At 40.5% G+C, this 24,116-nt stretch overlaps 1 protein-coding gene across 5 annotated transcripts in view; it reads left to right on the top strand.

Annotated features, from left to right (window-relative positions):
- Positions 1 to 1,392: 1,392 nt before the first annotated feature.
- Nfat5 (nuclear factor of activated T cells 5) overlaps positions 1,393 to 24,116 on the top strand; it is an 88,239-nt gene continuing 65,515 nt past the window's right edge. For 3 of the 5 annotated variants that reach the window (XM_085681614.2, XM_085681611.2, XM_085681610.2), the window contains exons 1-2: positions 1,393 to 1,814; positions 3,553 to 3,606. In XM_085681614.2, coding sequence (XP_085537740.2) covers positions 1,742 to 1,814; positions 3,553 to 3,606 — 127 coding nt within the window. In that variant the 5' untranslated portion in view covers positions 1,393 to 1,741. The remainder of the gene's footprint in view (positions 1,815 to 3,552; positions 3,607 to 24,116) is intronic. The other 2 variants (XM_085681613.2, XM_085681612.2) reach the window with 1 other exon arrangement.

Genomic DNA, 24,116 nt, shown 5'->3' with positions numbered 1-24,116 from the left:
CACAGAAACACAAACCAAGCCATCTTGAGTACCTCAAAAACTTTGCCCTTTTTTGATGGCTGCTGGCATCAACACTCCACACAAAATTAAAAATTATTTCCCAAGATGCACACCCTGTGCTTCAGTTGATATTTTAATAACTTGATTAAAAATTTCCCAGAAGTCTATTAAGAGTCAGGAAACAGTCTGTGGTGTAGGTGAGGATTTGTTTTTGCAACGGAAACTTTTAGCCCCCACGAACAGACTAGCCAAAAACCCTCAGTTACGTGTTTGTCCTCCATCCTTACTTGAATGGACAATGAGTAGTGAAAACCTGTTTGGAAGAGTAGGTTTGCTTCTTACGCTCTCTCTCTCATGGCCAAGTGGACTCACAGTAGCCAATTTTCAAATTGTCTTTCATTTTCCACTCTCGAATAAATTTGGGCATTCATTATCAGAGACATTGTTATCAATAAAATTAAAAAGATCAAAGCCAGGCGTAGTGACACTCTTCTGTAATATGAGATTCGGAAGGCCCGAATCAGGAGGATTGTTCTAAATTTGAAGCCAGTCTAAATCTACACAGTGAGCTCCAGGTCACTGAGACCTACATAGCAATACCATGTGTCTAAATAAATAAATAAATGCAGTTACCACAAATACGATGTGGGTAACCTGGGGGAAATATTTTAATTAAAATAATCAGTAGCTGGGCATTGTGGCATGTACCTGGCAGAGGCAAGCACAGCTCTGTGAGTTTGAGGCCAGCCTGGTCGACATAGTGAGCTAGAGGCTAGAAAGGGTTAAAAAAAAATCAACAAGAACAAAAACAAAAATTCACAAAAACAAACAAACAAACCCCCAAAACTCGGGGTGGTGGTGGTGGTGGTTAGAGTATGGTTTGCCCTTTCTTAATTAAAACTGAGTCTGAGAGTCCTTTGGCCAGCTCACTGCACAAACTATGAAAAACCCCCGAAGGGCTGGGTTGCTGTCCAAGCCATGGAACTCCATTCCCCTGTGCGAGCTCCAGCCTGCCGGCCTCGGTCGCTGCAAGTCTCTGGAGGTCTTTCCCCTGCTTGCAGACATCTAGGTTCCCCAGGGCCGGGATCCTCCAGAGTACACCACGGTGCAAGGCCGGCCCGCCTCAGGCTCGCCGCCACCAGGTCGTGGCAAAAATCTCTTCCCTTCTCGGGGCCCCAGGAGCCAGGCCGCCTCCCTCCTCCCTCCCTGCTGGCGGGGCCCTTTCCCAACCCGGGATCAGCAGCAGCCGCGGCAGCGAAGGCAGGAAGCGAAGCCCTTGTTGATGCTGTTCCATGGCGCGCCTGTCCGCCCTCCGGCGGCCTCTAGGCTCTTCCGGGCTTCTGGCCTTCCCCCCTCCGCGCGTGCGCAGTGCCTCACGAGGGGGCGGGGCTCAGATTCCTGTCAGCGGCGGCGGCGGTGGCGGCGGCCGTCAGTGTGCGCTGAGGAGAAGCCTGAAACGGACCCTTTGGCTCTCCCTCTCCCCTTCCCCGCCCGAACCTTCTTCTCTCTGGACTCACCGGGACTCAGTTCTCCACTCCGCAGAGCCGCTTTTCACGCCGACGCCGTTCTTGTCGCTCGGCCGGCTGGGAAGTGACTGCCCTCGAGGAGGAGGAGGAGGCAGCGACTGCCGCCCTCGCCTCGCCACCCCCGGTTCGGTGCCCGCGGTCCCGGAGAGGAGGTGCCGCCGCCACCGCCGCTCCCCCCCTCCCGCTGCCCTCGGGCCGGGCTGGGTCGAGCTGCGATGCCCTCGGACTTCATCTCATTGCTCAGCGCGGACCTAGACCTGGAATCGCCCAAGTCCCTGTACTCGCGAGGTGAGTCAGATGGGGGGGTGGGGCGTGGGGGCGGGGAGCGCGGGCGCGCGAAGTCCCGGGGGTGCCCGTCGGAGCCCGGCTCAACCGGGCTTGCCCCCTTCCGAAAGTCCCGGACTGGCCCGGGGGCGCCCCGGGAGGGCCGGGGGTGATTTGAGAACCGCGGAGCGGCGGCCCCTCCCCAGCGCAGCGTGGGGCGCCCCAGGGGCTCAGGTTCCACGTCCTCCACCCCCCCTCCCCAGCCCCCGAGTCCTCTGCGGCCCCCGAGGTTCGCATCCTGACCGGCGGCCGCTCCCGGCGCCGCCACCCTCAGCGGGCTGCCGGCCCAGCCCTCCCCCGGCTCGGGAATCACCCCACTGGTCCCGGTGCCGGCGCCGCCGGGGGTGTCGGGACGCCGCGGCTTCTGTCTCCCGGACCCTCCTCCCCGGCAAAGTTGCCCCACGCGGGGCTGCGTAGTCCCAAGCGGCTTCCGAGCTCAGGGTCACCATTTTTTTTTTCCTCCCTCTTTCGGCTTGTTTGTGCGCGGTCGTTCTTACCCCCCCCCCCCCCCCCCCGCTCCGGCCTAGTCCACTCCCTCCCCATGTCGGGACGGCCCCCCTCAAACAGGCGTTCTTCCTTTCCTCGTCATCCTCTTGCCTGGAAAAGGCTCGAATTTTCTTCTTTTCTCTCTTTCACCTCCGTGGCATTCTAATTACTTCTCTTCTTTGGCAAAGATAAGGATGCCCTCCCTGGATTACTTGTATTTCTCTCCCTGGAGTACCAGGCTCGGGCACAGTCCTGCCCTTAGAGAAATTTCTCTTTGCTCTTCAAGGGCTCCTTGCAGAGAGGAGGCAATGAACAGAGCTTCCCATTTAAAATTATTTTGGCTAAAGCCTTCAGGGGATTCCCAGCATCTAAAACATTAACACTTGAGGTGATCTCTGCTGAGGTTAAATTCCTACACTGGACACCATAAGAATGTGTCAGAACAGGTTTCCTTTGCAAGGGGTATCAAACCCAAAACACCCGCGTTTGTACTCCACCACTTAGACCAGTGGGAGGGGGCAAAATACGGTTCTTAAAGATTCATTTATGTTTTAAAACATACCACGGTGAACCCTTTTCCCGAGAAATTCAGCATTTCTCCTGTTTTTAGTTTTACAAACCTACCGGATAATTTTTACCTCTTGAGGTTGGGAAACCAGAGGGGACTTAAGCCTGGCATTAGTGTGTGGTCATATTGTTTCAGTGAATCAAAGGGATATGGTTTACCCTGAAAGGTGCTGACTTTATAGACTATTGAGTTTATACACGGAGCCCTGCTTAGTAACTGTTAGGCCATTGTCTGTTGCGCTGATGACTTTAGTTGGCAGTCACTATCCTATAGGATGTTTCTCAGATATTACCTACATAGCTTAGAAATATTGTAGTCTGAAGTGTCAGAAGGAAAAGAAAATATCAAGAGGTGATCCTTAGAATAGGGCTAATGTACAATTGAATGCTAAAAATAATCAAGACAGTAACACCATTTGTGCAGTAGTCATTAGATAATTTTCCATGAAACAAATGCTTTATCAAAATCTAAGTTTAGCTTTGAGACCAGAGTAGAAGCAACCTAACCTTCCTTTTGCAGGGAATAGACTAAACTAATATGGGCTTTAAGCTCTTAAAAATACATAATAGTTATATAAGAGATGTATGCTATCCTTGGCATTTTTCTCATTCAGCATAAAAAGTACTTAATGCTTTTTGTGTTTTTCAGATTCTCTGAAGTTACACCCATCCCAGAATTTTCATAGAGCTGGACTATTGGAAGGTCAGCAAAGTGCCGTTTTACAGCATATTGTGTTAGTATGCAAAGGCTTTCTCTGAGATGGAGTTGAAATGGAAAAGAGGGAAACTTTGCAGACTCACACAATGTAGTTTTTTGCTAAGGAGCCTGATCCTTCTTTTAGAGCAGCTTAATGTTTCAGTGGGTTTCGTTGTTGTGCTTGAAGTGCTTGTAGGCCATTGTATCTGCTTTGAGAGCCCTCGGGGGAAATCCCTTATAATCATTTAAAATTATATGTTGGATGTTCTACTTTAGAAATTCAATTAATTTTTTTTAAACACAAACTGAATTTGAAAAGTTCAAACATAAAGATGATAAATTAATAAATATAGCAGTGACACCAAACACATACTTTTTTGGATGTTGTGCATTTCAAAATGATACATAATTTATTTACCAATTATTGATCTTATTTCTATATCATTATATCTAAGGATAAAAAGCTAAGTAATCAATGATTAAACTATGCTTAGAAAAAAAGGCCCGTAGAATGTTCTGGAAAAGTTAATAGGATATGTACCTTAAACAGATGACAATTGCTTTAAAATCTTTTTATTTATTTTTTTATACTTTATGCTTAATCATCAGAGTTTGGTATTAGATAGTAAGGATATTATTTCTCCATTATTTAGAGATGAGAAACAAGCTGAAAGTAAGAGACTTGGAGAAAAAGTTCAGCAGCAGGAGAAACATTCCTTTCTGTGTTAGTCCATACTTCCTATCTAAAGCCAAGTGCCACAATGAAATCTACGTATCCACTAACAAGTACTTTATGATCTCTTTGAAAAGGGCCTTGGATATTTTTCTATAACTTCAATTCATGGCTTTTTCCTCCCTTAGAGGTAGGTTAGTCCTGTAGATACAGTGGGGGAAGTGGGTGTTGTAATTCACCTTAGGTATAAATACCAGTTTAGCAACTTCTTCAGCTCTGTGACCTGAGGCAAGAGATTTTACTATTCTAAACTTTATTATTTCTTCTACAAAAGTAGCTCTCTCCTTAGTTAGCTAATGTGTATTAAAGTGCCTAGTTATAGTGTTTGGCTTTATAATTATTATTTTATTATTGGACAGTACTGGGGATTTATTTTCTTTTGATTTTTGAGACAAGTCTCACTGTGTAGCTCTTTTGTTGTTCTGATACAACTCCTTATAGGTCAGACTGTCCTGAAACTTAGAGTTATCTGCCTCTGCTTTGAGTGCTGAAATTAAAGAGTGTGCCACAGTGCCCAGCAGTACTGGGGATTTAACCTGGAACTTCAAGAATGGGAAACAAATATTCTCACTGTGCCATATAGCTCTCGCAGGGAGAATCATAGTTGGAGAGATTAGCAGGCAGTAGAAAGACAGGGAAAATGTGTTCATTATTAAGGATGTATTTTATAAATGTTAAGGGTTTTCTTTTTTTGTTTGTTTTTAAGATTATTTTTATGTGTATGGGTGTTTTGCCTGCCTATACATGTCTGTGTAGCACGTGTGTGCCTTGTGCTAAAAGACCAGAAAAGAGTTTTGGATCCCCAGAGACTGGAGTTACAGATGGTTGTGAGCTGTCATGTATGTGCTGGGAATCAAACTTGAGTCCTCTGAAAGAGCAGCCAGTGTTCTTCTGAGCTACCTCTTCAGTTTCCTAAAAGTTAGTTTTTTAACTTTAGCATCAGCTATATTGTTTTAGCAATATAATTTAGAGCATATAAAAGGTTCTCAAATATTTGATTATATTTGTACATATAAGCTTGTGCATGTGTGTATTAATGTGAAGATGTTTTTAAAACTACAATCAGAAGAAGAGAAACATTTTTAGAAGGGTGTTCTGTTTTGTTGTGCTTTTTGTTCTTTTGGAGACAGAATCTCATTATGTAGCCCTGCTGTCTTAGACTCACTATGTAGAACAAGCTGGCCTCAAACTCACATCCTCTGATCCTCTGTTGGTTGCCCAAGTGCTGGATTAACGTTGTGATTAACGTTGTGTAGAAGTATTTTTTTTCCCCAAGACAGGGTTTTTCAGTGTTAACAGCCTTAGCTGTCCTAGTATTTGTTCTGTAGACCAGGCTGGCCTTGAACTACATAGATCCTCCTGCCTCTGTCTCCTGGGTGCTGGGATTAAAGGCATGTGCCACCACTGCCTGGTGAAATTCCCCTCCCCCCCCTCGAGACAGGGTTTCTCTGTGTAACTTTAGAGCCTGTCCTGAAACTCGCCCTGTAGACCAGGCTGGCCTCGAACTCATAGAGATCTACCTACAAGGTGTGTGTCACTACTGCCCGGTGTGAAGTGTTTCTTAATGAAGGAGATTTTTAGGTTTTGTTCTCATGATGATAATGCCAGACCATATTTGTTTACACTGTCCTTTCTCTTTCCTGGACTACAAACCCAGGGAGTATTATAATCAGAGAGATTATAAGGCAGAAGAAATGTGTTAATTATTTATGAGCTATTTTAAAGAGTTTATGAAAATACTAATGTGCATACTACATGTTTGTGCCTATATGTTAATTTTTTTTTTTTTTTTTTTTTGTGTTTTGGAGACAGGGTTTCTCTGCCTAGCCCTGGCTGCATTTTTATAGTTTCTTCTACTTTTTGTTTGTTTGGTTTTGGTTTTTTCTTTTTTCTTTTTGAAACAGGGTTTCTCTGTAGCTTTGGAGTTTATCCTAGAACTTACTCTGTAGACCAGGCTGGCTCCAAACTCACAGATCACAGAGATCCGCCTGCCTCTGCCTCCCAAGTGCTGGGATTAAAGATGTGCACTACTACCGCTTGACAGCCAGTACTTTAAATTAATCACTGGACCATCTTCTCCAGCCTTCTTCTTCTTTTTTTTTTTAAATAGCAATTATCCCACTTTAGAGATAAAATGGAGGCATATGAACATTTAGTGACTTGCCTAGAAGCACATAATAAGTTATAGCGTCCTGCTGTTGCAGCTGCTATTTCTTTTCTTCCTTCTCCCTCTTTCAAACTTTCAGTCTTCTGCTTCAGCCTCTCAGTGCTTGGATTTCATGCCCAGCCAACTTAAGTTTTTAAGAAAACAAGTTATAAAACCTGCAATTGGAAATTATTAAACTTGATAAATGGGTTAAAAATTATCCTTGCCATTCAGCAGTGTTTGCTTTTAGCCTGCCTATTAAAATAGTGCTGAGATTTCTTGCTACTGTGATTTTAGTTAATGTGATGATTGCCTGACAATAGGTACAGGGTCTTAACTAATTAGTACAATAATGCTTAAGTATTAAAATGACTTCAACTGTAGGAGATCCATTGCTCTCTTCTGACTTCAAAGGGCTCCCTCACATGCCTGGCATATGCACACATAAATTTAAAATATATATAAATCTTTAAAAAACACTATTTTTGTTATTAAAGGTTTTATTTTATGAGTGTGAATATTTCGCTTGCATGCATGTGTACCATGTACATGCAGTGCCTTTGAGACCATAGTGGGTGTGAGATTTCCTGGAACTGTAGTTCTAAAGGTGGTTTTGAGCCACCATATGGGTGCTGGAAATTGAACCCCTGTCCTCTGCAAGAGCCAGAAGTGCTTTTAATTGGAGAGAGAGAGAGAGAGAGAGAGAGAGAGAGAGAGAGAGAGATGGAGGGAGGGAGGGAGGAAGAGAGAGAGAGAGAGAGAGTGTGTGTGTGTGTGTTTTGCGGCGGGGGGGGAGAGGGAGGGAGAGAAGAAATGTATATAATATATATGTATTTTATTTTATTTTATTTTATTTTTTATTTTTTCGAGACAGGGTGTCTCTGTTGTTTTTGATTCCTGTCCTGGAACTAGCTCTTGTAGACCAGGCTGGCCTCGAACTCACAAGGATTCGCCTGCCTCTGCCTCCCGAGTGCTGGGATTAAAGGCGTGCGCCACCACCGCCCGGCATATATATGTATTTTAAAATAGATTTCTAGTTAGGTACAGATTTGATGACTAGCTGGGCATTAGTGATACACGCCTTTTCCCCAACACTCAGGAGGCAGAGGCAGGCAGATCTCTGTGAGTTCGAGGCCAGCCTGGACTACAAGAGCTAGTTCCAGGACAGGCTCCAAAACTACAGAGAAACCCTGTCTTGAAAAAACAAAACAAAGCAAACAAACAAACAACCCCTCCCTCCCCAAACCAAACTTGATTACTAAAGCTAAGAATTATCTGGGGGAAAAGTCACCATATTTTAGAAATTGTCTACTGAAAGACACTTGTTTTGGTTTATTTTGTTTGCCAAACAGAAATAATCGCCAGGCCTGATAACGTAGACTTATAAGGCTGAGGCCAGAACATGACAGGGCCAGTCTGATCAACTTCGTGACACATTGTCTCAAAATAAGTCTGACAGATGATCTGGAAATTGCAGCTTTTAGTACAGTGTTTTCAGTGTTCTAGGTCCAATGCTCAGTACAAATGTACACCTAAGAAATGAAAGTAGACATTAAGGGAAAAGGTCAAAGATGGGCAGTGGTTACCCATGCCTTTAATCCCAGCACTCAGGCAGAGGCAGGCAGATCTCTAAATTTGAGGCCAGCCTGGTTTAGAGAGCAAGTTCCAGGACAGCCAAGGATATACAGAGAAACTCATGTCTTTAAAAAAAGAAAAGAAAAAAAACCTAAAAAAACTATTGAATTCTTTTTTTGTTTTGAATTTTTATTTAATTTTTATTGATCTGGACCATACCTAAAGACTGTGAATATCATCATTATGAAAATAATGACGTTAAAACATGTCAAAAGTCCTGACTAGAAGTTCTTATTCCAGCTTCTTGTTAATTCATTCTCCCAATGATTTCCTATCATGTATTTTGTTGTTACTTGTTTGTTTTTAGAGAAAGTTTTTGTTTTTACCTCTCAAGTACTAGAATTATCCAGTATGGGAATTACAACAATATGGGATTCTTTAAGAAGCATTCATAGGGTAGTGAAAGAAGTTCAACATGTTACACAATAGAAATCAGTAGAAACATAATATCCTCTTGGCAATATTTATCTATTCATTTATATGGGGTGGGGTGGGGGAGGGTTTCTTTGTATGTAGCCCTCACTATCCTGGAACTCACTCTGTAGACCAGGGTCACCTCAAACCCAGAGATCTGCCTGCCTTTGCTTCCTGAGTGCAGGGAGTAAAGGTGTGTGCCACTACCTCCTGACTTGTTTTATTTATTGAAAATAATTTTTTTCATACTCAGTGAGGCTCCACTGGAGATTTTTCATTTTTGAGTAGTTATCAGTTGAAGATAGCTTCTTGGTTAGGGATGGGAGCTCATGTCCCTCATGTCCACTTTGGAGGAATATTTTAATGTTCACAATTAGCAAATCGTTTGCTCTCTCTGGTAAGGGTCTTAGGGTTTTCTAAAGCTGCAGCAAAACACTGTGGCCAAAAAACAGGTTGGAGAGGAAAGGGTTTATTAGATTTACACTTCAGTATTGCTTTTCATCATTGAAGGAAGTCAGGACAGCAACTCAGACAAGGCAGGATTCTGGAGGCAGGAACTGATACAGAGGCCATGGAGGGTCACTGCTTACTTACTGGCTTGCTTACCATGACTTGCTCAGTCTGCTTTCTTTATTTTTGTTTTTAAGTTTTATTTATGTGCATTGGTGTTTTGCCAGCATGAGGGTATTGGTTATCTTGGAACTAGAGTTACAGCTGTGATCTCCCATGTGGGTGCTGGGAATTGAACTTGGGTCCTCTGGAATAACAATCAGTTCTCTTAACCACCGAGCCATCTCAAGTTCTCTTTCTTATAGAACCTAGGACCGCCAGCCCTGGGATGGTATCACCCACCATGGGCTGAGCCCTCCTGCATTGTTGATCACTTGATGAGAAAATGCCTTACAGCTGGATCTCATGGAGGCATTTCTTCAACTGAGCCTCCTTCTTATTATGCTTTTGTCAAATTGACACATAAAGCCAGCTAGTACAGTATCTTTATGAGGTAGTTGTAGCATATCATAGGTTTAAACTCTTATCTTGGTTGATAATCAGGCTTAGAATTTGAAAGTAGGAAAAAAATAAGCAGAAGTCAGTTCTCTCTCTCCCTCTCTGTTTTTTTTTTTCCTCTCTATTTAATTTTATTATTGTGTATGAAGTGTGATGTGGATGAAGTACTCATATTTGTAGATTGGGGGACAACTTTCTGGAGTTGGTTCTCTTTCTTTCCACCATGGGTTACAGAGATGGAACTCATATTATCAAGCTGTTATTCTTGCTGACCTAGAGCACTTGATTTCTTTGGCAGTACTTTTATGACATCATAGGAGTCTGTTTCTGCTGCTTATTTCTGCTGGCATGTTTCAGAGACAAAATGAAATTGAGAAGAGATGGGTGACAGAATAGGAGCCTCAAAAATTAGTTCTTTATTTTGCTGGTGTTGGTTTTTTTCCTGAACTTCCTGAAAGTTCTGTGTTAGGAATTAGAATATTGCAGTGTGGCCCTAGAACCTGAGGGATATCACAGTACTTTTCTTCACTACAAACACTCAGGGTACTTTCTTTGGAGTTGCTAAGTTCTCCTTTGTATAAAGTTAAAACAATATGAAGGGTTTTTGTTGGTTTTGTTTGAAACAAGATATTTTATAATTTAGAAGGTTTGCCTTGAACTTGTTAGGCAGTTGAGAATGACCTTGAACTAATTTTTATTATCTTGTCTATCTCCCAAGTACTGGGATTGAAGGCCTATGCCCTCATACCTATTTTATATGGTGTTGGAGATCAGACTCAGTGCCTTGTGAAAGCCAGGCATGCATTGCACCAACTTACCTACATCTCCAGCACAGAACAGGAGTTCTTTGGTCTATTAAAGGCAGCAAAATCCTTCTTGTGCTAGTAAATGTACTTTTTTTAAGGACACGCTGACTTTAATGCTGGTAAACTATATTTAAGTGTTGACAGAGGTTTTCTGTCCTGCCCAGTTTCTGCAGTCATTAAGTCCCAAAGAAATCACACAGAAGTCTATATTAACTATAAACTGATTGGCTCATTAGCTCAGGCTTCTTATTAACTGTTATAATTTATTTTTCTTTTCTTTTTTTTTAAGTTTATTAAATTATGAAAGTTTTCATTTCCGCCCCTCCTCCCAGCACCCTCCCACTCCCCCCTCCCCCTCCTCCTCCCTCTTCATCCCTAAGAGCAGTCAGGGCTTCCAGCCCTGTGGGAAGTTCAAGTTCCTCCCCACTCCTTCCAGGTCCCTGAAGGTGAGTATCCGAACAGACTGGATCCCAAAAATCCAGCATATGCAGAGGAAACAAGTCCCAGTGTCATTGTCAGTGGCTTTTCAGAAAGGCTCTGGACCAGCCACGTTCAGAGATCCGGCCACATTCAGAGAATCTGGTTGGATCACATGCTCGTTCAGTCCCAGTCCAACTGGCCTTGGTGAACTCTCATTAGGTCAGTCCCCTTGTATCAGTGGGTGATCGCACCCCTCGTGGTCCTGAGTTTTTTTCATGTTCTTCCTTTTTCTGCCCCTCATTTGGACCATGGGGGGCTCCGTCCGGTGCTCCAATGTGGGTTTCCATCTGTATCGCCATCCATCGTCAGATGAAGGATCTATGGTGATAAGCAAAATCTTCATCAGTATGGTTATAGGCCAAGGCCGGTTCAGGCACCTTCTCCTCTGTCTAGAGAACAGTCTGGGGATCTCTCCTTGGACCTGGGATCCCATTTATAATCAAGTCTCCAGTAAACCCTAAAATGACTCCCTTAGTTGAAATATATTCTTCCCTGATCTCATATCCATCCTTCCTCCCTCCCCCCATCCCAGTCCACCCAGCTTTCCCCATTCCTCCCCTATTCCCTTCTCTCTAACCCTCTCCCCTTCCAACAACCCTCCCACCCCCCCATGCACCCGAGGTTACCTGGGACTCTTGTCTATTTCCAATCTCCAGGCAGATAGCTACATGATTTTCAACAGGTTCACCTTATTTAGCTTCTCTAGGATCACGAATAATAGGCTCAAAGACCTTTAATTATGGTTAGAATCCACATATGAGTGAATACATACCATATTCCTCTTTTTGGGTCTGGCTTACCTCACTCAGTAAGGCGTTTTCTATTTCCATCCATTTGCATGCAAAATTCAAGATGTCATTGTTTTTTACCGCTGAGTAGAACTCTAATGTGTATATGTTCCACACCTTTATTAACCATTCTTCTATTGAGGGGCACCTAGGTTGTTTCCAGGTTCTGGCTATTACAAATAGTGCTGCTATGAACATAGTTGAACAAATGCTTTTGTGGTATGATAGGGCATCTCTTGGGTATATTCCCAAGAGTGGAATTGCTGGGTCCTGAGGGAGGTTGACTCCCAGTATTAGCCCATTATTCTTGCCTATGTTAGCCACGTGGCTGGGTACTTTATTCAGCGAGGCAGTCACATTTTGCTTCTTCTGTGGCTGGGTCAGGACTGCAAAGGAACGGGCTTCCTTCTTCCCAGAATTCTCCTGTTCTCAATGACCCACCTCTACTTCCTGTCTGGTTGTGCGGCCTATACTCCCTGCCTCGCTACTGGCCAATCAGCGTTCATTTAAAATATAATTGACAGAATACAGATCATTGTCTCACACCATTTAAGTACATACTCATTTTAATAATAGTTTTCACAAATATTACTAAGCATAACTTTTAGCATAAAACAATAAATTATATAAATCACTTAATAAATCCATGTAAGATGTTCTTCATCATTAACATTGGGAAATATAATTAAAATTACCAGAGATACTTCTCTCACTTGTTAAGATAACTGTGATCAAAAAGATGAGGCAAGCATTGTGGTACATTCTTGTCATCCCAGTTATTCAGGAGACTGAGGTAGGAAGATTCCTTGAACCCTTTTGAAGCCAGCCTGGGTTACCTAGTAAGACCCTGTCTGAAACAGAAAAGGACGATCATGTGGTAATAAATACACTACTGTTGGGATGTAGAAATCATGATATTAACATTTTAAAGAATCTGGCATTTCCCCAAAGTTAAAAAAAATGTGGGGGCTGGAGAGATGGAGAGTACTCACTGATGGTTCTTCCAAAAGACTTGGGTTCAGAAGACACGGGTTTGTTTCCCAGCACCCAAATGGCAGCTTCCTACCACCTGCAACTCCAGTTCAGGGCATCTGACACCTTCCTCTGGCCTCTAAGGGCACCAAACACACATGTGGTGCAGATATATATGTAGGCAAACCACTCATATACATGAAATAAGAGTAAATTTTTAAAAAGTAAAGCATATGAAATTACCCTATTATCTAGAAATTGTGCTTTTAGATAAGCACCCAAGAGAAATGAATACATATGTCCACACAAAAGTATTTGTAGCAGCATTACTTATAAATAGCCTCAAATGTCTCTAAAAACTTTAAAAACCCAAATGTCTATAAATTGATCGATAAATGGTTAAGCAAAATTTGGAATATCCATACATTGGAATATTATTTGACCATAAAAAGAAATAAAGAAAGCTGGATGGTGGTGGCGCATATTTTTAATCCTAGCAGTTGGAGGCGGAGGCAGGTGGATTTCTGTGAGCTTGAGGCCAGCCTGGTGTACAAAGTGAGTTCCAGGACAGCCAGAACTAAACAGTAAAATCCTGTCTCAAAAAAACAAAACAAAAAACCAACCAACCAACCAAACAAACAAAAAAACCAAAAAAAGAAAGAAAAAAGAATCCACTATATCGTGGACTTGAAACGATGTTAATCACAATAACTACATGTTATATAGTCCCTAATACTGTACAAAAGTTAGGTAAATCTAGAGACATGTAAGTGTTTACTAAGGTGGGAGTGAGGAATAGGGGCATAGTAGTTTTCAAAAAAGATACAGAAGTCTTTTAGGAGTGATAAAGTGTTTTGTAATTTATAATAATGGCTGTGAAAAACTTGAGCTATACTAAAAGCTATTATTCACTTCAGGTGAATTTTACATGGTATATGAATTATATCAGTACACGTACATGAATAGCATTATAGGAAAAGTTGAAATAGTATGATTTAAAACAGTAGGGTTTATGTATTTGATTTTTTTTTAGTGTAAAAGGCTAGCTCTAGTAATAAAATATTGATTGTGGAATATTAAATGTATTGACTATAGGAATGTAGAATGGTGTAGCTGCTATGTACAACAGGCAGTTCTTCAATAGGTTAAGCATAATTCTCACACAATTCATCTATTCTACTTGTGGTTACATATAAAAACAGCAATTTAAAATAATACTTGCATGCTAGCAACATACTTTACAATAGTCAAAAGGGGGAAAGGATGGGAACTCAGTGGTAGAGAACCTGCTAAGCATATACAAGCTCCTAGTTCATTCACACAGAAGTCTCGGCAAGGTAGCACACACCTGTCATTTCAGCAAGCGAGAAAATTATGAATTTGAAACCAACCTGGATTATGTATTGAGGCTGGCTCAAAATTAAAAAAAATAAAGATGGAAACAACTAATGTCCACGAATACATGTGATGGCTAAATAAAGTACATTATGTGTGAGAACAATAGAGTATTATTCACCCTTAAACAGAAGTGAAATTTTGATACTTCCCACATTGTATATTAACTTTCAAAAATTACTCAGAAAGTAAGCTAGTCATGGAATATACCTATGAACCCAGCACTCAAGAGGTGAAAACTGGAAGAAGATCAGAAGTTCATGGTCAGCTTGGCTACATAGTGAGTTGAGGTCAGGCTTGGCTACATGAGATCTGTCTCTCAGAAAATCAAAACAAACCAAAAACATACAAAGTGAAACAAGCCAGACAAAAAGAGACAAAGTATGGTTAAAAGATATGCTTGTCTTTTATACTAATTACTTACTGCCATTGAATTGTGTACTTAGAAATGGCTAAGATAGTATAAATGTGTTTTACCACAAAAATATTCATAATTTTAAAAATTTAAGTGACACATACTAATTCTCTCTCTCTTTGAGACAGGGTTTCGGGTAGCTCAGGCTAATCTCAAATTCAGTATGTAACTGAGGGTGACTTTAAACTTTGATACTCTTACCTCTGCCTTCTAATTCCTGGTATTGCAGGCTTGGCTACTATGCTGTATACTTAATAATCAAAACTAAAACTTAAGAAGCCAGATAGATGGCTTCATGAAAAATTTGTGAATAGGTATATTAGCCTCATTTAGATGGGGTGGAATATTTTTCACTATGGTTGATTCATTTTGTTGATTTGTAGAAAGCAAATGTTTATATTTAATAATAGCAGGAGGATTGCAGTTGTCCAATAAATGTCACAAAATTGTGGTAGTGAGCCAGAAAGAAAAGAAATTTACATAAGTGAAGTGAGACATACTTCTGTAGCTATGGAAACTTTAAGCTCTACTGAGTCTCAAAAAGATGTTCTTGTGCTTATATTTGTATCATTAACTAGACATTGATGGGGTTAATGAGGACCTCGGATAAAATTGTTAAGTTAAATTGATATAATTATATTCATTGAAGGACTTGGTTAAAGGGCACTGTTGGGTGGTTTAATGCTTGTTTTATATGAACATTAAAGTAATTTTTGTTTAACTTATGAGATAATTTTATATGAGAGTATATGAATTTTTGTATTTTCAGAGACAGGTCCTCACTTTTCAGCTCAGGCTGCCCTCTTAACTCATCCTTCTGCTTTAGTCTCCAGAGTACTAAGATTGCAAGTATGTGCTATTATGTCTGGCATATGTGAATTTTTTGGGTTTTACATTGTGCTAATACCTGTGAGTATTTTTTGAAAGTGAATCTATTTTGCACTGAACGTTTTGAAGAAAAGTTGTATCTGTTCAAAGGAAATAAGGTCTTTTTGTTTGTTTTGGTTTTTGTTTGTTTTAGGGTAAGTTATTCTTTTTTTTTAAGACAAGGTTTCTCTGTGTAGCCCTGGTTATCCTAGTATTCGCTCTGTAGAACTGACTGGGCTGGGACTCAAAGAGATCCATCTGCCTCTGCCTCTGAGTTCTGGGATTAAAGGTATGTGGTACCATCACTTGACAAGATAAGTTATTTTTTTGGGTTAAGATCTTTTACAGAGAAGTCTTTCAGAAATTGAAGCTTATTTTTCAGGTTCTAATGAAATTAAACTTTTAAATGTTGTGTGTGTGTGTGCTTGGAATTGAACCTAGGACCTTAGATGTGCTAGGAAAATAGTCTATCCACTCACCATTTAGCTATATTCCCAGTCCTAAAAAGGGTGGTAACCTGGAAGGTTGCTAGAAATTGAACTTTTTTTTTTTCCCTCCAAGACAGGGCTTCTCTGTGTAGCTTTTGGAGCCTGTCCTGGAACTCACTCTGTAGAGCAGGCTGGCCCCAAACTCAAAGAGATCTGCCTGCCTCTACCTCCCGAGTGCTGGGATTCTAGGAGCACGCCTCCACCTCCTGGCCTAAATAGGATTTTTTAAAAGAAGATTTAGTTTATATTTAATATGTTTGTTCATGTGGGGTGGAGTTTTGTGCATATGTGTGCATAAAATGTTGCATATTTGTGCAGGTGTCACTAGAGGCCAGAAGAGGAAGTCAGAGTCCCTGGGAACCAGAGTTGGTCCCCTGGAAGAGCTCTATGTGGAGACTGAAGCAGTAGTATTTAATTAAAGTTTAAGGCCAGCTTGGCCTAGCAGTGAGCTGTTGAGTGAGACCCTGTCTCAAACAAAAACAAACCAACGAAACAAAAACAGAAAGGAAAAGAAAATGGCAGTTTTAAATAGATATTTTTCTAGTTATATTTTTGTTCAAACCAAACAAATTCTAGAGTTTTGATATAATTCCAACGTTGTGTGTGTGTGTGTGTCTGTGCACACACTTTCTAAGTATGATTGCATGGATTAATGAGTAAAGGTTAGAATTTTATTGATCAACTTCTAAAAAAATGTGACCTGTGCCAAGTCCTTTCTTCCACGTTATAGTAAAATATCTTGAGGAGGGAGCTGAAATTAAATGACATTTGCCAAATGAATAACTTGAATTTACCACTTGTACTGTGGGCACAGTTCCTGGGAACTGTTGGGAGTGCTCGACCTCTGACTGATTTGCCTCTTTTCTTTCTTTTCTTTTCTTTTCTTTTCTTTTCTTTTCTTTTCTTTTCTTTTCTTTTCTTTTACTTGTTACTTTGAGACAGTCTCACTAAATGGTGCAGGCTCTTCTAGAGCTCACTATGAAACCCAGTCAGGCCTTGAACTTTTGAAATCTCCTGTTTCTACCTCCAGAGTGTCCAGAAGTACAGAGGCCTGTGGTACCAGTAACTCTTAGAATACAAATTAAGACTGGTTTGATCCTGTAAATGGTTGGTATGCAATATGAGAGATAAGGAGGAATGATGGTAAACTGATAGAAGTTCATTATTGGAAGACAATACACCATTAAAATTATTATTATTAGCTGGGTGGGGGTATCACACGCCTTTAATCCCAGTACTCTGGGAGGCAGAGGTAGGCAGATTTCTGAGTTTGATGCCAGCCTGGTCTACAAAGTGAGCTCCAGGACAGCCAGGACTATACATAGACACCTTGTTTCAAAAACAACAATAACAAATTATTATTACTATTACTACTATTACCACTACTACATACATGCATGAGTGTTTGGCCTGTATATAAGCCTGTACACCATGTGCATACAGTACCTGCAGAAGCCAGAAGAAGGCAGCAGATTCCACTAGAGTTGGTTGTGAACCACCATGTGGTTGCTGGGAATTCAAAACTCAGGATTGCTTAACCACTGAGCTATCTCTCCAGCTCTTTAAAGATTGTTTTTGTGACTGTGTGAATGTGTGCCCACATGTGTGTGCAGGTGCTCTGTTGACCAGGTTAGTCTCAAAGTCACCGAGATCTGCCAGCCTCTGTCTCCTGAGTGCTGGGATTAAATATGTGCACCACTGCTGCCTTGCCGCCATACAAATATTTTTAAGTTATATTTGGGGGAAGCATGCTATGGCACACATGAAAGTAGAAGTAAAACAAATCAGTTCTCTCTACGACGTGAGTTCTGGGGATCAAACTAGTCACAGGCTGGGTGGCAAGTGTCATTAACTACCAATACATTTCTGAAAGTAGTAGTAGTCCACCATGCCAGCGATGAGAAATAAGTCAATTAGGAACTGATTGCAGTGTTATGAACAAAAGCCTAGTTAGTTAAGAGATAAATGTGAGAAGAGGAAGTAGTGGCAGATAGCACAGATGGCTGCTAAAAGCATTTGTGAAGAGTTATGACAAGAAGCCCCTAAGGGAAGGTAGAAAATGCAGTAGTAGCATCAATAGGACTCTTTGGGGTGAAGGAGTTGATAAAAAGGAATGATGGGCAGGCCTAGTGGCACAGGACTGTTACAGTCTGAGCTGCTCTGCAGTTAGAGGCATTAGGTTTCCAAGTTTAAGAGTTGCCTAGTTTTCAGAATTAGTTAAAGACTGTAGGACCTAGCTGTGACAAACTCAGTAGAGGCCCGAGTCTCAGTAATTTACCCTGAGGCAATACCTGGTTCCCTTAAGGACCATAAACTGAGACTACCCAGGCACCATCCAGGAACAAACCATCCAAAGGAAATTCCTAATGTTCCAACCAGTGTAGATAGGATCACCTGCCAACACACACCCATTGCTTTTTACCAGGACACCCCTTGATAAATGTCAGCTAATCAGGGGTCCTAAATCTTAGAAATGTGTCACCACGCACCCTGCTAATGTAACTTTTCTGTTTTGTTGCCTTTAAATAATGCCCTCTAGAAGGGCAGGGTATCTCCTCTTGGTACTGCTGCTGCGCCAGTTGTTCCTGCCAGGTTGTATTGTAAACACAATAAACCTTGTTTTTGAATTTGGTGAGTTGGTCTCCCTGGTGGTTTTTTGGGGTCCCCACGGACTGGGCACAACAAAAATCAACCTGGGATAAAGTAAGACCTTGTCAAAAGAAAAAGGAAAGAAAGAAAAAGAGATTTGGGAATATATTTTGGTGGTAGAACACTTGCCTAGCATGTACAAGATGCAAAATTCAACCCTAAGTGCCACAAACAAAGCAAACAGATAAATATAAGTTTTGTAAACAACAACAAACCCCAAAAACAAAAATACCCCCTCCCCATCAAAGCTGAGTCGTGGTGGTGCACACCTTTAATCCCAGCACTTGGGAGGCAGAGACAAGTGGATCTCCATGAGTTCGAGGCCAGCCTGGTCTACAGAGCGAGTTTCAGGACTGCCAGAACAGTTACACAGAGAAACCCTGTGTTGGAAAAAAAATAAAAGTCTTGGCAACCAAGTTAAAATTGGATTTGGGATTTAGAATTCTCTTGAATTTTAAAGAACAGATGATAGTCATCTATGGGTATGCTTACCTTTCGTCCCACTGAGGTAGGTGAATCTCTGTGAGTTTGAGCCAGTCTGGTCTACGAAGTGAATGAAGGCCAACCAGGGATATACAGTGAGAATTTCTCTCAAAAATAGCTAGCTATCTAGCTAAATAATAATAAAGGCCCAGAGATGAATATAAGAAAGTCTGAAAGTTGGTGATCTGTAGTCTGATTTCTCCATGGAGAAATGAACTTCCAAGAGTGACGACACAGGGGAGTGACTTTCAAAGAACCATTGCGAGGAATTGTTGGGAAAGCTGACAGGATGACAAGGAATACGTTTTTATAAAAGGTTTCTGGGTTACTTGGAGGAAGGTCATGAATTCCTAGAGGTACTAGTCTGTAAGCTTTGGTTATTCTCCATCAAAACCTTGAAGCTGTGGGTTTAGAAATGTTGAAGATGAGTGGTTAGTTTTTCAGGATTTGACATTATTAATAGGATGAAAAACAGTATGAGCAGAGTATTACCTTTCTCTCTGCTCCCTCCCCCCTTTTTTGTGGTGGTGGTGGTAGGACTGGTTCTTGCTTTGCTTTGTTTTTTTTGAAACATGATCTCATCACCTTGAATTTTGTGATCCTTGTACTTCATCTCCACAATGATAAGAATACAGGTGTGAGCCATTGTGTCCTGTTTAGATGTTTCTTTGTATTGAACCCAGGCTTTATGCATGATGAACAAGCCCTCTTAACTACATTTCCAGCCTGCCTTTCCTTTCATCCCCTATCCCATCCACCCATCTGTCCGTCCGTCCGTCCGTCCGTCCGTCCGTCCGTCCATCCATCCATCCATCCATCTCTTTTGACAATTTTCCCACTGTAGACTAAGTTGGCTTCAGAATTCATGGTAGTTCTCTTGCCTCAGCTCGCACATGTTGAGAATAACAGGCATGATCTATGGTGCCTTCTTACTACTGATTTTGTACTTTTCTCTGATAATACTGCCTTATGTTTGATCTGTCAGAATTTAAGTATACACATATAAATATGTGTGAACACACAAATATTACGCTGTGTCTCTTTAAATATGGGAAAGTACAAAGCAAGAATAAATCATGAAATTCTGTGATAACTGGATAGTGACCACCATTAAATAAGTTCATGATGATTCTTTCATGTATTTATCTCTATGTACATGCTTCTGTTTTTTAATATGTTGCCTCATGAGTAGAATTCTAGAATACATTCTATTGTAGCGGCTTAATGATGCTATTAAATGTAGATCTGTTACCATTTACAATAGCTAGAAAATATTACATTGTTTAAATAACCAGGTTTACTCAATTAGCCAATTCTTTCATAATGGACTATTAATTCATTTTTAATACAACTTATCAATCAGTGTAATGAATATAGTGTGATTATTACCTGTGAGGAGTAATGCTGCTGATCATGCAAGATTTTTGTATATGATGATCACTGTTCCTGAACACTTTATCTTGTGTTTTAAAATTTGTCTTGTGTTTCTCAATTTCCCAGTGAATGGTTTCCCAGTGAATGGTGCAGACTTGTCTTCTAGCTTTATTTTGAGAATAAGAGTACATAAATGACTTGTATGCTATTAGGAAAGAGCTCACCAGATCATTAAGTATAGTTTTTTTTTAGTACAGGGTGTCTTGTAACCTAGTATGAAACTGTCCATGTAGCCAGAGATGACCTTGAACTCCTGATCCTCCTGTTTCTACCTCCCAAATTCTGGGATTATAGATCTGAGCCACCACACTTGACTTTTGAATTAAAAAAAAAAGGCCTTTATTGAATTCTTCAAAACTCTTGAAGAAACTGATAAGTCTATGAAAGTTTATTCCTTTAAAAAAAAAACCAGGATGCATTTTTGTTCTTGTATTGAAGATGATGGCTATCACAGGTAGTTTCTTTTAAATTTTACTTGTAGCGGAAGATGTTTAATCAAGAAAATTGGCCACTCATTGTTCTGGTCTTTAAACTTGAAAATTTTCATTAGGAAAGAAATTCATTCTCTCTCTCTCTCTCTCTCTCTCTCTCTCTCTCTCTCTCTCTCTCTCTCTCTCTCTCTCTCCTACACAGAAACACCTCAATCTTGCAACCCTAATACTGGAATTGAAAACTCTGCTGCAAATTGGGCACCATCAGTGTAATGCAAGTCATTGAAACTGGCTTAATGGTACTTCCTACAACTGAGCTCTCAAGGGATAGGCAGCTCCAGCTTTTTTATATATTGGCCAGATCTTGTGGTTTGTCAAGAGAAGCCCAAAGTCTGTATTTTTATGTAAAATCTGATTATTCAATGTTGACATTGACAAACACTGTAAAGGCCAAAGGGAACATTTTTTTATTATTATTTTTGTGTTTGTTGTATGCAGTGTGCATGTTTGTGTGTCACCCAAGTGGAAGCAAGAAGTTGAAATCAGGTACTTTCTGCTAATGCTTCCATCTTATTTTTTTGAGGTCTTTCTATAGCTAGGAAGCCTAAGACCTATAGTAAGGAAAGCTATGTGTTTTCCCTTGAAATTAAAATAATTTAGAATGGGCATGAGATATTTACATGATTAATTCTTTTAATAAAAGAAATAATGTCCAAGTCGTATCTCAGTAATACTTCCTTATGGCATACCCTTTTGAGGGCAGAAACTATGGCTTCCATTTGTTTCTAGATGTTCCAATTACTATATAATATTAATAGTAGTTTTGGGTGCCTTTTAATATATCCCTGCTAGCTTTCACAAGGCAGATAGGTATTGCCACTATTTTAAAGTAAGTCTTCATCTCTTGAGTAATTTACGTAAGGTTATGTTGGTATACAACAGTGCCCACAATTGTCCCAAATCCAGGGTGATTGAAACCACTGATAGTGCTGTTTCCACCATAGTATGTTTTTTCTATGTATGAATACCCATGATAAGAGCAGTTTGAAAGGCCATGTGTGATGTCACATGCTTGGAATTCCAAATGCTCAGGAGATAGACACAAGAGGATCCCTGCAAGTTGGAGGACAGCCTGTTCCATGCAGTATTTTTTTTTTTTCCAAGCCTGGGATGCATAGTGGGATCCTGTCTAAAAAAACAAAAACAAAATAAAAAAAAAAACGAACAAATAGAAATTTACAAATATGTCACAATAAGAGATTAGCAAAAATAGCTAATAGTAAAAGTAGAACAATCACAAACCATTAATATAATAAAACTGCTAGTGTAACTACTCTTGCCCATTGGGATCATTATTAAGTACAATAAAGTTTGCTTGGTTTCCTGAATAGTTGGGAATACAATCACATGCCACTGTGGTAGCTTGATGGTGTTTTCTAAAATGAATTTTCTTTCCTTTTTGGGTATCTCAGGCATTTTCTTATTAACTGGTACTTATCTTTATATTGTCAAGTATATGCAGTCTTTTTTCACCAAATAACATAAAATAAATAAGCCCTGTTTTCTCAAGTATCCTTTTTTTTCTCTTTGGAAAGGTTATAGAACAGTAGTTTTGTTTCAACTTACCCTGAACTTACTTCCTCTGTTCCACTTGGACTTCAGCTCTGCCTTTTGGCTTCTACCTCTGTTATTCCCTTTGGCAGAAGTAACAGAAAGTACCTTTTTCCTTTTTCCACACATCAAATAAGTGAGACTTTTTTTTTTTTTTTTTGACAGGGTTTCTCTATGTAACAGTCTTGGCTGTACTGGAACTCTTTGTAGACCTGGCTGGCCTCACTGAGATCTGCCTGCCTGTGCCTTCCCAGTGCTGGGATTAAAGGTGCCTCCCCTCCCCCAGTAAGTGGATTCTTTCAAGTTTTTTCTTCCTTGAGCTGAGACATTTTCACTTGTGGAAGTCCTCAGTATTCTTCTTTCTTGTTGACACTTTTTTTAAAATCTTTAATGCTTATTAATTTGTTTTTGAGATGGTGAGATGGGCTCTCTGTAGCCCTGGCTGTCCTTGGAACTTACTACATAGACTGTACTGACCTCGAACTCAAAGAGATCGCCTTGCCTCTGCCTCCCAAGTGCTGAGATTAAAGGTGTGTGCCATCATGCTCAACTCTTTGTTTTTTTTTTGTTTGTTTGTTATTTGTTTTTTATTTGTTTTGTTTAGGTGTTTTAGGGTTTTGTTTGTTTGTTTATTTTGTTCTTTTCCCTTTCAAGAAAGGGTCTCACTGTGTAGGCCTGGTTGCCTTGGGACTCACTATGTAGACCAGACTGGACTTGAACTCACAGAGATCTACCTGATTCTGCCTCCCAAGTGTTGGAATTAAAGGCATTAGCCACTACACCCTAGCTTGGTTCTATATTATTTTTTTTAAATTGATTTATTTTTACTTTATGTGCATTATTGGTATTTTGCCTGGATGTATGTCTATGTGAGGGTTTCAGATTCCTTGTAGTCAGTTGTGAATTGCCATGTGGGTGCTGGGAATTGAATCCCGGGTCCTTTGGAAGAGCAGCCAGTGCTCTTAACCTCCGAGCCATCTTTCCAGACTGGTTCTATATTCTTAAAGTTCCTTCCTCCCCATGATTTTCCTGCTCTATTGCTTTTCCTATTCTCATCTCTCTTCATATTTTTTTAAAATTTATTTTGTGATACATGATGTGTGCTTATGAGTGTTTGTACCACAGTCAGTGTGGAAGCCAGAGGAAAACTGTGGAGTAAGTAATCTTCACCTTTGTGTTGGTTTCAGGGATCAAACTCAGGTTACCAGACTTGACTGGCCAAGCCCTATTGAAACCCTTTTTTTTTTTTTTAATGTATTATTAGCCCCCTCTCCCCAAAAAAACCATACAAAATAACAGGAAATTTAAAGTGTAGGGTTTGTTTGTTTGTTTTGTGGGCTTTTTTGGACATAATTTTCCTGTCCAAGCTGGTTTTGAACTCCCTGAGTAGCCAAGGATGACCTTGAACTGCTGAATCTCCTGTTTCTACTTTCAGAGTGCTGAATTATAGGATAAGTTTGTGCTACCCTGGGAATTGACTGTACACTTGGTAATTACTTTACCAAGTGAGCTACACCCCCTGTCCTAAGCTAGCAGATAATGAAATAACTGAATGATGTCTGTGGAACTCTAGTTTCCCATTTTCCCCAGTTGGCATAATGTGTACAGTATATACTATCTAAATAACTTAAAACACTAATATGCTTGGGAAAACTATACAATCTGAAAAATAATTCAAATAAATACACATTTGGTAGCAAATTAGTAAGTTGGCTTACACTTTAAAATAGAAAAATTTGTTAAAACAAAGGGTCACCTACC

This window comes from Myodes glareolus, chromosome 22 (genome assembly GCF_982192425.1).
Source record: "Myodes glareolus chromosome 22, mMyoGla1.1, whole genome shotgun sequence".
Lineage (NCBI taxonomy): Eukaryota > Metazoa > Chordata > Mammalia > Rodentia > Cricetidae > Myodes > Myodes glareolus.
This window is presented reverse-complemented; position numbering and strand designations above follow the sequence as displayed.